Here is a 17268-nt window from a genome sequence, read left to right as displayed (position 1 = left end):
CATAGTATCTCTTATATTAGCCTTCAGTGCTTTTCCTCTGCCAGGTAACATGATTTCCTATTGGTCCAGTGTTGAGGGCAGAAGTGTAATGCTGGCTCCAGGGATCAGCCTATTTGCTGCCTCCCAGGTTCAATGGCGCCCACGAGAGCGGCGATGCTGGCTACAGGGATCAACCAAAGTGTGGCCTCACTGGCGCTTCAGCATGGCAACCGTCTGGAATGGGCTGAGTGGGGCATTTGGCACTCTGACTGTGTCCTTTTAAAATCCCCACCGTATCACCTCCCAAGATTCTTTACACCCTTTTCTGACACTGTTGGAATGGCCTCGCCATCAATATAGAACACCTTATCCACTACATTCTTTGGAGATGCTTGTCGACTTGGCAGGATTGAACATCGTATGCCCATCTAATATCAGCTAGTTTGCCAAGTAACCGATTGGTGCAGGCTACCATTGCAGTCATGGTGGTCATCTAAGCTCTAAGTGGTGGCAGCCGCATCCCAGAAGCCAGCTGTTCTCTTCTCACTGCCCATTTTAAGAGCCCTAATAATTACTTCCATTGCCATGGTAAAGGCTAGTGGAGAAGTGGTGCAACCTGCCATCATTCCAACTTCAAGAAACTACAAGGTATTGGTAACCTCTAGAGTTGAGAAACAGAATGGCAAGTCCCTGAAGTAGGATTTCACTAACTCTGTTCTAGTACTGTGTATGCTGAAGAACTCAAATGTAGCCCAGCGGGTCTTATGTGGCACTGAACCACATGCATTAACTAAATCCAGACATAAAAACTCTAAGGGCCCTTATTTGAAGCAGGTGCAAAGGTGAATTTGCTAGTTTTATTCTATTTTTGATTTCTGTACTCTGTGTAACGTTGAACTTGCTTCCAAGTAAATCCCTAAGTGCTGCTTCCTTGCTAAAATCCACAGGTGCCAACCGGATTGTAATTGAAGACTCAAACATCTTGCAGCCGGTCGGACTAACTGTGTTTGGAAACTACCTGTATTGGATCGACAAGCAGCAGCAGATGATTGAGAGAATTGATAAAACCACACGGGAGGGGCGCACCAAGATTCAAGCTCGCATCGCCTCGCTAAGCGACATCCATGCAGTGAGCGAACTCAACATGAAGGAATACAGTAAGTACAGGGGCAATCATTGGTCATGGTGTTGTACAGTATTAAAAGAACACATGCAACCCAGGTTTTAAACAATCATCTGTAAATTTAAACACACAATCATGAGAAAGAGCACTGAAAAGTAATCTAGTAGTAAAATTAGACCAATTTTTTTGTGTGTTTTAAATTGAAGGCAGTTTTTAAAGCTATGCATTCACCTAGAAACCCGCTTTGCCAATTGTGATGAAACTGGACTTAATTGTATGTGTTTTTTTTTTTTTTTTTTTTTTGTATTTCAGGAAAGCATCCTTGCACCCAAGACAATGGTGGCTGCTCACATATTTGCATTGTTAAAGGGGATGGTACCACCCGCTGCTCCTGCCCTGTCCACCTTGTACTGCTGCAGGATGAGCTCTCCTGTGGAGGTTAGCCCTTTTTTGATAGAGCTGAACCAAAATCATGATCATTTTTTACAATAGAAATAAATATTGGTTTGATGCTACATTATTTTATAGTTTAGCCTTCTGTGAGCTGTACTTTTATTAACAAGCACACCTTGTTCCAATACCTAGTTTAAACTGTAAGAATATGTTTTTCTTCCCTACTTTTAAAGATACTTCAAGTCAATGTGTGAGCCAGATGAACATTATTTTACAACTTAGATTTATGTTTATTAGGAAGCTTGTGTAGAGCTGATATAAAGTCACAACCTTTTTAAAACTGTTTTTTATAATTCCATGAGTGTCAGTATCCTTCAAATTACATTAAAAGGTGCAAGAATCATAGGGAGCTTTACAGACCAACAAAAGCCTAATTGATAAAAAATTTAAACCTAAAAGATTGCCACTGCACTCCAAAATGCACCTTTTACATCAAGCCTTCTCTCTCTTTCACCTCAGAACCTCCGACCTGTTCCCCGGACCAGTTCTCCTGCTTGAGTGGTGAGGTGGACTGCATCCCACGAGCATGGCGCTGTGATGGGTACCCGGAGTGTGGAGATAAAAGTGACGAGGAGAGCTGTCCAGTCTGCTCAGACAGCCAGTTCCAGTGCGACAGCCGGCAGTGCATTGACATAACCCTGCGCTGCAATGGGGAGGCGAATTGCCAGGACAAGTCAGACGAGAAGAAGTGCGAAGGTACCTGACCTCTCCTGCTTCAGATCTCATACCCAGTGTTTAGTTTGTTTGTTTTTTTCCTATTACCTTTAGGTATTTTAAATCTAAAACCTTGATCAGGCTGTTTATTTAGAAGAATATAAACTGAAGGCTTTACCACAGCCCCCTATGGCCAATTTCTGGTATGTCATCAATGTGTTCCCCATACATCGGCTAAATGTGCCACAGCCCTGCATATATGGTACTAAATAAAGGTACATGTTTTTAAAGCCTGTTTCTTCTGTCTGTTCTGCAGTTAATTGTCCAGTTGACCAGTTCAGCTGTGCAAACGGGCAGTGTATAGGCAAGCACAAGAAATGTGACCATAACACTGACTGCAACGATAACTCCGATGAACTGGGCTGCTGTAAGTTTGAATTTTTTTTTTTTTTCTTGCTGAGCCATTGAATACTGTGTATCCTGGAAACCATTTGCACAGTTTCATAAACTGGCCAGTAGTACTTTTTTTAAAAAATAAAATAAATATATTGATGATAATTGCTTAACCAGTTGTAATGCGAATTACAAAGTAGGGATGGGCATGTGTAATCATTTATTCGAATAATCAGAGCTCCTGCTGCTCTGCTCCTCGTGGTGGAGGTGGCGGAGGCAGTGGCAGCTCCTGCTGCTCTGCTCCTGGTGGTGGAGGTGGCGGAGGCAGTGGCAGCTCCTGCTGCTCTGCTGCTGGTGGTGGAGGTGGCGGAGGCAGTGGCAGCTCCTGCTGCTCTGCTCCTCGTGGTGGAGGTGGCGGAGGCAGTGGCAGCTCCTGCTGCTCTGCTCCTCGTGGTGGAGGTGGCGGAGGCAGTGGCAGCTCCTGCTGCTCTGCTCCTGTGGTGGAGGTGGCGGAGGCAGTGGCAGCTCCTGCTGCTCTGCTCCTCGTGGTGGAGGTGGCGGAGGCGTGTAGTCTCCTGGCGACGGAGGTGGGAGTGGCGTGTAGTCTACCCTTGTTGCAGGGAACTGGTGCGGCTCTCCTTCACTTGCATGGGGCGAAACCAGCAGGCATTCTTCCTCTGCTGATGGAGATGGGGACAGCAGGCATTCTTCTTCTGCTGGCGGAGGTGGAAACAGCAGGAATCCTTCCTCTGTTGGTGGAAGTGGAAACAGCAGTCCCTCTGGCTTTGGATTCCTGCAGTCCCCCCGTCTGGATGCTCACGGTCCCCCCCTGTCGTTTAACATTCAAAATGACTAAGAGTATTGAGTAACAAATTAAAACTTTGTGGTTTTGTATTTCTATCTAGCAGCATGACCTGAATGCCGTAGATCCTGAAAAAATTTAACTGGGTGTTAATAGTTAAGTTTGTGGGAGTCATAACCCTGGCTGTAGTAATCCCACTGTGGCACTGGTACAGTAATTTTAATATTATGCACACCGGCGCATACGTCGCACTGGTGTATTAGTCGCTCCCCCCTTTTTAAAGCCCTGCAAAAATGCCTAGAAAATCAATTTATACAATGTTTTTTTACAGTGTTTCAATTCTGATATTATGTAAGCATTATTTTTAGCCCATGGCACCTTGATGTGAAGAATATTAATTTAATTGTTTCATAAATTACATGTGCTCTTTTTTTTAAACATGCGGAAATGCCCATCCCTATTACAAAGGACATTCTTTTGGCACAAATTATTTGATAGTACCAGAATCTGGGGGTACTTGCAGGTGCTCCTCTGTTTGTCTGTTACATACATTTTTGCATGATTTAGCTTTTCCGTTGCGCTGCTCTAATTTTCTGTTAACACCTGTGGAGTGGATGAGTGTTCTTGATTTATTTTTTTGTTTTTGTTTGTTTTGTTTTCAGACCCCACAGAAGAGCCTTCTCCTCAGCCAACAAACACCATTGGGTCCATCATTGGAGTGATCCTGGCCCTGTTCGTCGTCGGTGCCGTGTACTTTGTGTGTCAGCGTGTGCTGTGTCCGCGCATGAAGGGTGATGGAGAAACAATGACCAACGATTTTGTGGTCCACGGCCCCTCTTCTGTTCCACTGGGATACGTTCCACACCCAAACTCCCTCTCCGGGTCTCTACCAGGTACCTAGAAACCATTTAATGTCTAGGGGAAGTCTGAGAAGGATGTTAAACATGTCAGTTTGACCTCCATTTCAGACCCTACAGTTGTGTGTTGTGTTACGCTCTTGAACCCCAACGGTCCTTGCGTAATGAGCTTTAAGTGGATTCTAAGACAGTAAGACATTAGTAAGAAGACGCTCAGTTCGGAACAAATGGCAAAATTAGTAAAGACTTTGAATCAAGTAAATAAGCTTTATTATTCTCCAACGTTGACTTTTAAAAGCAATTTGTAACGCACAGAATTAAGCATTTAAGCAAAATAACAACCTTTCAGCAAAGAGTAAGTTTAACAATTAAAAGTTTAACAATTAAAAGTTTAACAATTAAAAGTTTAACAATTAAAAGTTCAACAAGAAAGAGTTCAACAAAAGAGTAGAAGTTCAACACTTGGATGTCAAGCAGGTTCAAGGATTGGAATCTATACCCTCTCCTTCCTAAGCTTGAAGCTCTTGCAGTCTGGTTGCTCTCAGCAGACTGGTGGATGGCATGTCTTGCTGTCATTTATATCACTGTTTAAGTTCCTCTCTTCAAATGCTGACTCAAATTCTGGAATTTAAGTTAAACCGATTTTAATGGGCTTTGTTTAATATGGGCTTTTGTCAGTGCACTAACTTCTTTCAAAATGCTGAGTCAGGAGTTGAACTGGACATGGAATGTGGTTTGGTGCACTACATGGCCTGACAGTGGCTGAATGTATGAGAGGGGAAATAGATTAGGTGAAACAAGTTTGTTTGGTCATAGTTAAGGACTGATATTCACATTTTATATGCGCTCCAGTCGCTAATATTGGTCTTGTCCAAGTTTTATTTACTTCTCAGACAACTTACAAACAGGAGACATAGTTGGCAGTTATTTATGATTTGATGCTAACGTGTGTGGTGTGTGTCTTGTTTCCCAGGAATGTCTCGAGGGAAATCTGTTATTAGCTCATTAAGCATCATGGGTGGGAGCAGTGGACCACCCTACGACAGAGCCCACGTTACAGGGGCCTCCTCCAGCAGCTCTTCAAGCACCAAAGGCACTTACTTCCCTCCGGTGAGTCAGGAACTGTGTTTCAGCCATGGAGCCTTACTTCCTAGTGGTAACATTGTAAATGTGCAGGGAAACAAGGTGTGCAAGCTATGATTTGAGGGGGAGGAATGAGGTGTTTTTTTTTTTTTTTTGCAATGCCCCACCAAATTTTTGAAGTAATCGGTCAAAAAAGTAGCTAAATTGTGTTTTTTAAACCAGCCAAAAACCGCACTTAGATGTAATATATATATATTACAAAAGTATACAGAAGTGCTACACATTTAAAATAAACACCAATAAGAACCAGAACGCAGATCAAATGTGGAAGGCCCAGGGGAAACAAATGTATTCAGAATGTAGTGTCACATTGAATTGTCCAGAACTGTTGGCAGATGGTCTTTAAAAATACGTTTAAAAGCAATTCTAATTCTACTGATACAGTTCATAAATTAGTGAAGAATAAAAAAATAACTTAGCGTTTGTGTGATTTGTAATTGTATTGGATGCAGAGCTCCAGAAAAGACTGGGAGGACGTGATATATTATACAGGGCATCATGGTGATTGAAGACAGGGGGAGGATGTGATATACAACATTTACCATCTTCAGATACTTTCAAAACTAGCCAAATTTGGCTGGAAAAACGCCAAGGCAGCACTGATTAAGGGGGAGTAGCCTAAAAGTCGCACGCGAGACGTATGTATTACTTATTAAATGTTCCCTCAAGTTCAATGTACAAAAAACGTAAATTCATATAATTTGTGTAATTGGCGTTCCGGTACTTTCAGTTTTAGGACTACATCCTAGGATTCTGATCTGGTTGAGCATGGTCAGTGGTGGTTGTGGTTCTGCAAAGGCACATCTCCTCTGAGCTCATTTTAAACCAAGGTGCTTTCTACTCTGACATTTAAATAATCCATGGCCCTGCCAAGATGCTACCAAACAGGCTGTGTTGCCTGGAATTTGTGTAATTCACTACATGGATTTTAATCCTTTTAAAGTTTTATCTGGCATCAGTATAAATGTAAGTCAATATCTTAAATGACAAGGTTTTTATCTTTTGGAAGTACTGCTGTTTTGACCTAAAATTATACTAAATAGCTGAAACATATACCGTTAATCAACCGGACACCAACATTTGGAGAAAAAACACTTTATTGACTGCTTAGTTGTCACTGTATTTCAATGTTTCTCAAATGTGGCTACAAGTATGATTTTTTTTTTCACGTGTGTGTGTACAGCTGAAAGGGCACAACTTAACCTCAGTAATGCTGTTGCTTTATTAGTGTCTTTTGCTACTTTTTTTATTTTATTGCGAAGAAATGACAATGGCAGGAATAAAAAAGTGACTTTTTTTTAACTGTTTCTGCCTGAAGTACACACAAGACAAATATGTAACTTTACCTGGGTGTGACATCCTTTGCTTTATAGTTAATTGAGTGGGATAAAGTAAGGCCTTCAGATCCTGTTCTTCCTGGTTATTTTTTATACAGTTTTTTACATTTTAATTTTATGATGTAAAGCATTGCAAATCGTTGTCTTTGTTATAGCTATTTAGCTAGGAATTGTTTAGCGTGTAATTGGAACAGGAATGTTAAAATATTTTTAGTTTTTGTTTAATACATTGTTAATGTATTGTAGCTTGGGTATTGTATTCATTTGTAGCAATTTTTATAATTGATAGACCTGTTACATTTGACCTGAGCAATAAAAAAAAAAAAAAAACTCCAGCAAAAGACATTTGTCTCCAGCTTATCTTAGAAGTGCATGTGAATTAAGATCCATTACAGCGTAGAGAGGAACTGCTTTATTGTTTTAAATGAGAAATACTTTTAATTTATTGCAGAACTAAATGTGCATATATCTATATGTGTTTTTCATATAATATACTTATTGTTTAAGAGAAATAAGCAGTGTAGACACCAGTAAGTGTACTTTGTACTCTCAAATATTGTCATTGTCCAATGCTAACTACAATTTTTTTTTTTGTTTAGATTTTAAACCCCCCTCCTTCCCCAGCAACTGAGCGTTCCCATTACACCATGGAGTTTGATTACTCATCAAACAGCCCATCCACCCACAGGTCATACAGGTAATGTGGAGCATCTCCTAGAAAAGACCCTATCAGTGATTTTAAACTGTGTGTGTGTATCTCTCTCTCTCTCTCTCGATAATAATAGGGCTGCTCCGATTTAATAGATTAATCAACTAAAGAATTGATTGCAGATTCTTATTTTTTTTATTATTTATTAATTTATTTATTATTTTAATTGTGCAGAAAGTTTTTTGTATATGAAATAAAACCAATAGAACTGCATTTTCTCCACAGCAGGACATAAACATTTGAAGGTCTTAGTATATTTAACCAGTGGGAGTGTCAAAGGTCTGCCCCTTGTTATATAGGTGTCCAATCATTAGTGAGCAGAGGCAGGACATAAATATGGTAGGATGTAAGCATAACTGAATTTCATGCAATTTTGCTGCTTATAGAGACCATTACTGAGAATTATGTTGAGATTTTCGATGTAATATTTCGAATTGCTTTTTACAAATTAAAAAAAAAAGTCTTAAGACAACAGAGACATTGTAGTCGATTTTGGTTCTGAATACATTTTCTAGAAGAACTTTGTAATAAAAAATGGAAGTATGCACCATAAATACCTGAACTGATACAGGAAAGGAAAGGATATACTCGCCACTTCCATGATTGAAATTGTGATGCATACCATCCCCCAGTTTCTGAGTCTCTTGCCAAATCTGAAGCAGCACTTAGTTTATAGTGGTTTTTTTGTTTATCCCACACCTCAATTGCCATTCTAGAAACTGTTGCGCAGATTCTGGGAAGGTGGTAAATCGGTACAAGACAAATCACATCTTGATATGCATTTTATACTTTTAAATTCATATGCAACAATGTTAGTTCGAATATTCAAATAGTCAAATCTGCTTAATATCACTTCAAAGGGACTGAGTGTACATTGTGACAAATAAGCTGAGTTGACGTTATCAGTGCATCAAAAACCTAACAAACCAAACGAACAAGTACAAATTTAAATGAATTTAAGTTCTCTTCTAAGACCTCGTACTTTCCTGTATGCATTCTTTTAGCAGTAGAAGCAACTTGAGTTGTGGTAGGCACTCAATTGTGTTGACTGGTACAAAGAACATTTAAGATATTTTTAAGTTTCTCTCTCTCTCTCACTCACACATCATGTGGCCACAAGGTTGCCAAGTACAGTGTATACAGAATGTGTCAAAATACAGTACAGTTGACACAGGCATTTTTTATTGATATTAAGTTGGGGCGAAATTAATTTTATGACTGTTACATTTCCTTGATATTAAGCGCAGTGCGATATTAACCAAAGTGATATTATCAGGAGCTTGCTGATGTTGACTCCCATTATATTGTTTCCCAGACACAGGGATGGGACAGTATAAAATTTGCACGGTATGATAATGTTAAAAAAATAAATAAATAAATAGTGGTAACCTTAATATCACGGTATGTTGGTATGTTTCTTTTTTATAAAGACAATCTGAATTTAATAATAAATAAATAAATGAAGTTGTAAACTCTGTGTTACACTACAACAGTATTAAGATCTATTATTTGCTCAGTGATGTGGTGCTGTAGTTTTGTTAACATTTTAACGTATAAAATTAAATAAATAAATACTTTGTTTCGCTGATGGTAAATAGAATTGGGAAAGCTTATTGATTTAAAACACAAACATGTACCACAGGTTATTATTTAAGAGCAGAGGTGAGTTAGTTTGTTTTTTCAACTGGGTAAAAAAAAATATATGTATAGCAAAAAAAAAGTATTTTAATACTAAAACGTGTTATTGGATTTGTATCGATGTACGACATGCAAAATTAGGTCATGCGAAAGTTAACGATTTATGACACTGCTTGCAAGATCACCGGATTTGTTCTTCACTTACCTAAGAAAATTGGAATACTGTTATAACTTGTTTAAACAAAACTGTGTTGATAATAAGTGGGCTATCCTGCTGCAGTCGCGGGTCTGTGCTAATTTTAATTGAGACATTGGTCGTGTTCTTATAGCGCAGATTTCTGCAGTTCTGCACAGTGCTGCACAGAATATCGGAGATGCACTGTAGTCATCACTCAACACCCACAGAAATCTGTGCAGATTCTGCATAGCCCAGCGCAGCTTTGAAACATTATTGCGGGAGGCTGGCTGCGGCTGTGAACCAAAGGGACGATGCAAAGATCATGAGTGACCTGCAAATGACCACTAAAACTATTGCTGCCATCTTAACAGAGGCGAACAACATTTTATCATTATACAATGAAGCTGTGAACAGCCTTGTCAACGTTATATTAAATAAAAAAAAATAATAATTTAAACAAACATAATGTACTAAATCCATTGTGATGTATCATTTTACAATAAAGAGTTAATTTTAATCAATTACATTAAACTGACTGTTGATTATGCAGACAAATGTAAATCTAGAACATTGAAAATGTGTGCTACACTGCAAGGTTTGGAGAATGTGTTTCTCTAAAAGTCGCATGCGACGTCAGAAAGACAGCAGCCAAGAGCAGCGGGCGCAGCAAGCTCCGGATAACAGAACGCAGCAATTGAAACGTGTATTCTGTGACGTCGACAGTCCTTCAAAACCATTTTCATAATACAGTATCAGTTCACAAAATGATCTTTCACAGACACTTTGCTAAGGCTGCAAGTACGATCGCTTGATTTAGAAGAAGCGTGTTTGCTGTTGAAAAATGCATTAACCTGAGTATAACTGAATTACGATAATTGAGGTTTAGAATAAAAGCAACCGTATTAATACCGTAATGTACCTAAATCGCGGTAAACCGAAAAACCAGTATACCGACCCATCCCTATCCGGGACATTTCAATTTGATGATCGGATTGAAAGCTCGGCCAATCAACATGCAGTGAGTTAGTGATGTCAATGCTGGCCAATAACAGAAACAAAAGCTGTGTGAGGAATCGGAATGCAAGCAGCATGAACTGCATTGAATGAAAGCTGGATAGCTGTGCTGATTTAAAGTAAAGGTTGATTAAGAGAGGAGGGACTTTGGTGGAGACAGGACTTTGTGGGATCAAATTACAGTGAAACACAAATGGTATTATCTGGTCAACTGAAAGAACTTGACATGTGTGGCTGACTTTTCAAGGTACCATTCACTGGCAAGACTCGATGCAAACAGATCTTTCTGTATTTCTATGCGTGTAGTTAAGGCTTGGGTGTGCAATAATTTGTAGAGTATTTATTTATTTCTCTCTCATTTCTACAGCTTCCGACCTTACAATTACCGCCACTTTGCTCCCCCCACCACCCCATGCAGCACGGATGTTTGCGACAGCGACTACACCCCCAGCAGAAGGATCACGACAGCTGTGATAAAGGGCTACACCAGCGACCTGAACTATGACTCTGAGCCCTTCCCACCCCCACCCACACCACGCAGCCAGTACCTGTCTGCGGAGGAGAACTACGAGAGCTGCCCTCCATCCCCCTTCACGGAGCGCAGCTACTCCCACCACCTCTACCCTCCGCCTCCCTCCCCCTGCACAGACTCTTCATGAGCCGAGCCATGAGCCCTCCCTCCTCCCCTCTCTTTCCGAGCCACACTGTAAATACAAATTGTGCATATTAAGAGAAAAGAAAGATTTACGGGTGAGGGAGAGCGGGGGCAGGGATTGTACAGTATAAACAAATATATATTGAAGGGGAAGGGGGAAAGCTAGAGATATGTACAGAAGAGAAATAATATTTATATATTTTCTAATACAGCACCTGATGGTTGTGCCATAGAAGTTTGTATAAAGAGAGATTTTTTACAAAACTTTTCTTCAAAGGACATATTTACATTCAGAAGCAAGTAACCAAAAGTTTTATATCAGCATAAACTTATTAAGGAGTCCCACTTGTACTGAAAAAAAGGCTCAAAGCACAAGACTTATTTTACATGTAACCAAGGACAAGTGATTGTGCCTGATCTGTTTTTAATGCGAAACCCCGTGCCCGCAAATGTTTTCAATATTTTTATACCACATATTGTGTAGATAACGTATTTATAAGCTATAAAAAATATTGTATCGTTAGTTTCCTGTAAATCTATCCATTATATCCTTGCAGTACTTTCCTCATAACTTCTTACAGTATATCCCTCATTTTATTTTTCTATAAAAGTGTTAGCCTGAAAGTTTGGAGACAATCTAAGAACAATTAAAAAGAGAAGAAAAAAGATATCCAGGTATCCCTATATGTCTTGTCCTGTAAAAGTACCAGTGCTATATTTCTTTAGAAATCTATTTTTATACAAGTACGCTCAAATATACAGTACTAGTTCCATTATGTGCCATAGATTAAATACAGTGACAAGAAAGGTATTCATGCAGTTCTGAGGTTGTAGCATGACTTAGGAGATGGAGGTGTGGTCTGACAAATGTACCTGCCTGAAGTATGTGGTGAATGTTAACGCATTTTAATGAAGATTTGAAAGAAACATGTAAAGGTGATAAAATAGTATTCATACTTTCACAGTAATTAGTTTGATGACAGAGTTGATTCTTCATTTTATCTGCTGCCTACACAATTGAGCCACATTTTGTAATAGATAGACTGAGATTTTGTATAGTTGTCTTGTTTTAAATTGAAATCTGACAACATAGAAAGTGTCATTTGGGTCATTTATAGAAATGGCAAGCAATAGAAGTGAACCAAGACACAACCATCATAATGCAGGATTCCCATGTTGTTTTGTAACAGCCCCATATTAGTTGAAGGCGTGCTCAATCACGAAGTCTGATTTTAGCTTAACAGCCACACTTGGTTTGGAGCTTTTAGAAAACTGCAGTGGAGTTTAGGGGAAGCCCGGTTATGGGTTGGCACAGGGTTCTTTTAATGGAACTCCTCTGCACACATACCCTGCCATCAGATTCTTTCAAAAAATGTGCTCATCCGTCAAACTTTCTTCAAGTCAGATGTTGGCATGTCTATTTTAGTTTTAGCAGATTTGAAGCTGAACTTTTCTATTTAAAACTTGCACTTTGATTTAAATTATTTATAAGTCTGTTTTTCTTACCATGTTTGGTACCAATATTCTATTTTTATATTATTGGACAAATCTTTTTTTTTTTTTTTTTTTTTTTTAAATCTGTCTTCTGTTAGACTTGAACACGTTCACCTGACAATTTAAATTAAAAGCTGTGCTTCTTGGCAGTCCTTCAGCATGTAGATTTGCGATATATATGTGAACTGTGACTTTAAATTACCTGCTTTTAGTTTTCATATTCCAACTCACAAGCTTGCACTGATCATTAAAGAATACAATTTGGCTAGAGCACTGTAAAGAATTGAGAAACTAGAAACACAAACTTCTGGATATAGTCACCTGGAAGTACCTTTTATACAAATGTAACAATTTTGTTGACTACACAATACAGTCCAGTAGGGGAATTGGCCACTGAGTTTACCTTTTTTATTTATTTTGTATTTTATTAATACTGTCCTGGAGCTGTATCAGTACTTTTAGTTGTGCCTATACTGTATCATTGTTGCTGTTTAATATTCACTACAGCAGCGTGTTATTTTTTTAAGTATCGTGTTTCCACTTCTCTATTTGAAAGTAACTTTATACTGTATACATTTAAAAGATGTGTTAAATAAATATTTTTTAGAAGTGTTTTACTGTACATGTGCTACAGTGCTACATGAATTAAATTGGACACACACACTGAGAAGCACCCAAATGTGGGTGTTCTTTTTTTTTTTTTTTTTTGCAGTACTCAAGTTTTTTTTTTTTTCTTTCTCTCAGCATACATAAGCCAATATCTTATAGGTTGTGCCATATCCTATCTGAGAAAACCAACCTGGTCATCTTAAACGTTCCCTGTCTGTAAAAAGGTCCTTGTCAGTTTCACTGAAGCAAAACCTGCAGTCTTATTAGCATTCCTCTTGTTTCTTGGCACATATGTGAAAGGAATCACTACATTGAACGTTTCAGCAACTACATGAGCTGAACATCAAGTCGGTCTTTTTAAAATACATTTGTTTGTGGTGTTGTCCATCAACCACATAAGAATACATGGGTAGGAGGACTGACCTTTGTGTGATTCAGAAAATCCCAGAGGGGTGTATTTCGCTTATCTGCACTTAGAGCTGGTGTCACAAAACCTGTTTAGCACTAAACTTGGACTACCTAACATTTGGTAGTTTGAGATTAGTGCTCATCAGGGACTGAACAGTGCTGATATCTATCTTGTCTGAATTTGCACTCAGTAGTGAACACGTTATGTGAATGACATGCTACTTTCTGCTGTGTTTTTGTTTTTACTACTATATTCTGGATTTTCAATATGTAGTTATACTAACAAATCATCTGATTCCAATGGAATTAGTTGTATTTAACCCTTTGACGTTATAATATGTTATCGTGTGGAGCCAGTATTGATTAAGGGGTTAAAAAGAAAGTGCTGGAAAGATTTTAAAAATGTTTATTCAAGGGCTGGGCTCCTTTTATAACTGTTTGGTTAAAGCTCATCTAACAAGGAAACAGTGGTCATTCACTTTACCATTTAACCCAAAAGCTAATATTTTAAAGTTATGAAATAGGGTGCTTTTTTTTTTTTTTTACAGCAAGGGAAAATACCATCTTGCCTTGCAAAGAAAGGATTGGTGATCCATCTGCACATTCTCAGCATGCTGTTTGGAATGTTTGCTGGTTGCCATGCTGACATCCGTATAAGTAGTTAGGTTTCCTAATGGACAGAATTGAAATTCCAATTTATGAATTTTTTTTGTTTCCTTTTTCTCTTAATTTACATTTTAGTGATCGTGAAAAAAAAAAATTGCTATAGAAATAATTTATATGAATTCTTACAGCAGTACTGATGCTACATGTTTTGACCTGTGTCTCATTAGTTTAGATACTGTTCTGAAAGCACATCTTTCTACGGCACTGTTTCTTTCTGACCTGTCAAATTTAAAACCTTCACCTAAGTATCTGAGCTGCTAGGGCTTGTGAGCTTTCACAGAGTTGTCTTTGTTTTCTTGTGGTACATAAGTCACATTTCACATATATTGCAAAGCTCGTCTACAGAAAACGGTTTGTTCAGTTGTAATATTGATTACACAAAACCTATACAATTGCAAGAAATTCACTAATGAGGATATTAGCCAGCATTTTACCATTCTATAAGTTCCAGAAAGACGCTACATGCTTGAATAATGTTGAATGTAACAAAACAGCCAGCTGAGTGGAATACTGTACTTTTATTCACGGTACAAGTCTTCATTTAAAATCATTACTTTTCCTTGAGTAGCAACATACAAGGTAAGAACATGAGAATGTAGGATTCTCCCATATGATTAGTCAGATGGAAACAATGCTGTAGAGAAGTTGGGATTTATAAAAAGTGACCAGTACATCTTGCCCAGAGCAGCTGATTTGTCTGCCCTGCTTTCCATGTCGCCACTAATTAGCCAACAAGAGCCTAGTCTGATTTACAACCATTAGGACAGAGAGTCCATGTTGGTTAACAGCTTTGTGATTCTAACAGGAGTTCCCAGTAGATGCTGGCCCTTTAGCAGTACAACTCGCATTAAGAACTCTTCCCTGAAATATTGGAGAAGCATATATCATAAACTTATTTCTATACATGAAACATGAACCTACCTATAGTAAAAGCATAAAACTGTAGTATACGTACCAGCTGTAAGAATACAAGCCTGGCTGCCTCAGATACTGCGGACTGATAATTGTCTTTGAATCTTACCCTTTTTTTTATGCTCAGGAGTTATTTTTGAAGTAGGAACAAACTAACTGGCATGCTGTTGATGTGGTTGTCTTACGTCTACATGTATTGTATTGGAATGCCTTCATTAGAAACCCATTGACAGTTTGTCTGAAGTCAAGCTTAACTGCAATATTGATTTAAGTCTGTAAATACTCCTGAATTTTTCTGAGTATGTATGACCTTAGCCTGTGTATTTCAAGTATTTGCTTTTTTCCATATTCCTGTTTTGTTTTTTTGTTTAAGACAAAATGTTTGCATAAAAAGAAAATCATTTAACCCTGTGGAAGAACCACTCTGCTACATTGTGTGTAACTATGAGTACCCCACTTTTAATTGTTGAAAATCCTGAAGTTGATTTATTAAAAGCACTTTTGGCTTTATGCAACTGCAAAGCTTTAGAAAGATCTGAAAAGAGGGTTGTGCTGCTTTAAAAGCTGCAAGGTATGTCTCTTTTTTTTTTTTTTTCTCTCATCCATTTTGGTACCATGGTGCTTTTTTAGGATGTATATTAAAGATGACCAACATTTGGTTAGTCCTATCCATTTTGTTTTCACTAACACACACACACCACTTTTTTGTGAATTTAAAAAGTGCTTTACATGTAAGCTGTGTATAAACAGACTTGTACAAAGCCTGTTCCATAAGTTCTATAAGCAGTTGTAACAAATGAAATGTTGATTTCCTTTTTTTTTTTTTTTTTTTTTTTTAAATAATAAAAAGGGAAAAAAAAAAAAAAAAAAAAAACTCTTGTTGGTTGTGTTCAAGTGTCCCTGAGGGTGGAATGTGAATGTTGCTAATATTACATTTTAGATGCCAATCTTTTATTTTCAGTGTTCAAAATGTAACAATACATTTCATTTTGAGACTTAATATTGAGGTCATGAGACCTTTTGGGTTTTTGGGTAATTTCAAGAGCTAACTTCAGATATTGGCTTTATGCTTTTTATACAATTGAATTTTATTATTGAGACTGAATCATTTAAAACAAGGTTTTGTGCAGGATACAAAAGCACATGCTAAGCACATGTTCCTTGAAAGGCAAACCACAGGTACTTTCTGTGTGCTGTTTTTATGGGAATGTGGAAATAGGCATCTTTGAGATCCACTGTGGTGAATCAGATGCCTGGCATGATTGACTGCAACAGCTTTTGCACTGTCAACATTTTGAACCACCTTCAATTCAGATACAGGTTGACTTGTCTGACGTCAAGGATCGGTCTGAGGCCACCATCCCGCCTGGGCACTAGGAAGTACCTGTAGTAGAACCCTCCCCCCAACTGTTAACAGGGGGGGTCTATCATGTGACTAGCCTGTTTTTGCAACAGCTACCTCCTGAGACTACACAGCGAGTCTGTGACTGATACTGCAGTCACGTACCGAAAGGGAGGGGGACCGTGCTTGAAGTGTAACGAATAGCCAGTCTGAACGGTAGTAAGCACCCAGATGTCTTTGGTGCACTGACGACAGTTGTCCAGATGACTCCTCGAGAAGGGGCCCTGGGCCTGTGGCAGCAGATTCCTAGGCCTGCGGCTACTGCCTCTATGCAGGGTGGCGGAACCTATTAAAGCCTCTGTGGTGAACAGCTGAGGTCCAGTTTCAAACATCAACTCTTTGAAGCTGCCAGTTTGCTGCTGGTTTACGCACTGGAGGTGGTTGTTTGGGAAACAGACGAATCAGCTCCTTTAGTAGATTCCCGCTCGCAGTGAGCGCTGCATCCACTACAGGACCAGACGTATGCCCTGGGGGGAGTCCAACAGTGTTGCTTTGTCTTCGTCAGGCACGTGTGCCTGGGAAAGCCAAAAAACTGCCCAAGTGCAGCTACAAGCGCATCTTGGTTTCTACCTAATAACGTTTTTGAACTGTATTACTGAACTGTCAATGTCTCACTTTGTTGTTGAAAGATGCTGTGTCTGAGCTCCAGTCAAGCTGACAGGCTATGACTGGCTGACTGCAGCAGTGATGTAGTTAAGCCTTTAATGTCACACATGCAATTAATTTAAAATAGTAATTGCAAAAAGAATACATAGCCACAAATGGTTAAATGCATGATGCCATTCAGAATGAGAAGTTGTTTAAAATGTCAAATTTAAGCAGTGGTCTAACATTTTCACTGT

The 17268-nt window shown here is 38.8% G+C and overlaps 1 protein-coding gene across 2 annotated transcripts in view; it reads left to right on the top strand.

The window, feature by feature from the left end:
* Window positions 1–11202, top strand: part of lrp6 (low density lipoprotein receptor-related protein 6) — a 60706-nt gene extending 49504 nt beyond the window's left edge. For both annotated transcript variants that reach the window (XM_041255295.1, XM_041255296.1), the window contains exons 16-23: window positions 927–1136; window positions 1415–1540; window positions 2015–2251; window positions 2526–2636; window positions 4067–4297; window positions 5235–5371; window positions 7341–7438; window positions 10648–11202. In XM_041255295.1, the coding sequence (XP_041111229.1) occupies window positions 927–1136; window positions 1415–1540; window positions 2015–2251; window positions 2526–2636; window positions 4067–4297; window positions 5235–5371; window positions 7341–7438; window positions 10648–10939 (1442 nt within the window). In that variant the 3' untranslated portion in view covers window positions 10940–11202. The remainder of the gene's footprint in view (window positions 1–926; window positions 1137–1414; window positions 1541–2014; window positions 2252–2525; window positions 2637–4066; window positions 4298–5234; window positions 5372–7340; window positions 7439–10647) is intronic.
* Window positions 11203–17268: the final 6066 nt, after the last annotated feature.

Source organism: Polyodon spathula, chromosome 7 (assembly GCF_017654505.1).
Source record: "Polyodon spathula isolate WHYD16114869_AA chromosome 7, ASM1765450v1, whole genome shotgun sequence".
NCBI classification, from domain to species: domain Eukaryota; kingdom Metazoa; phylum Chordata; class Actinopteri; order Acipenseriformes; family Polyodontidae; genus Polyodon; species Polyodon spathula.
This window is presented reverse-complemented; position numbering and strand designations above follow the sequence as displayed.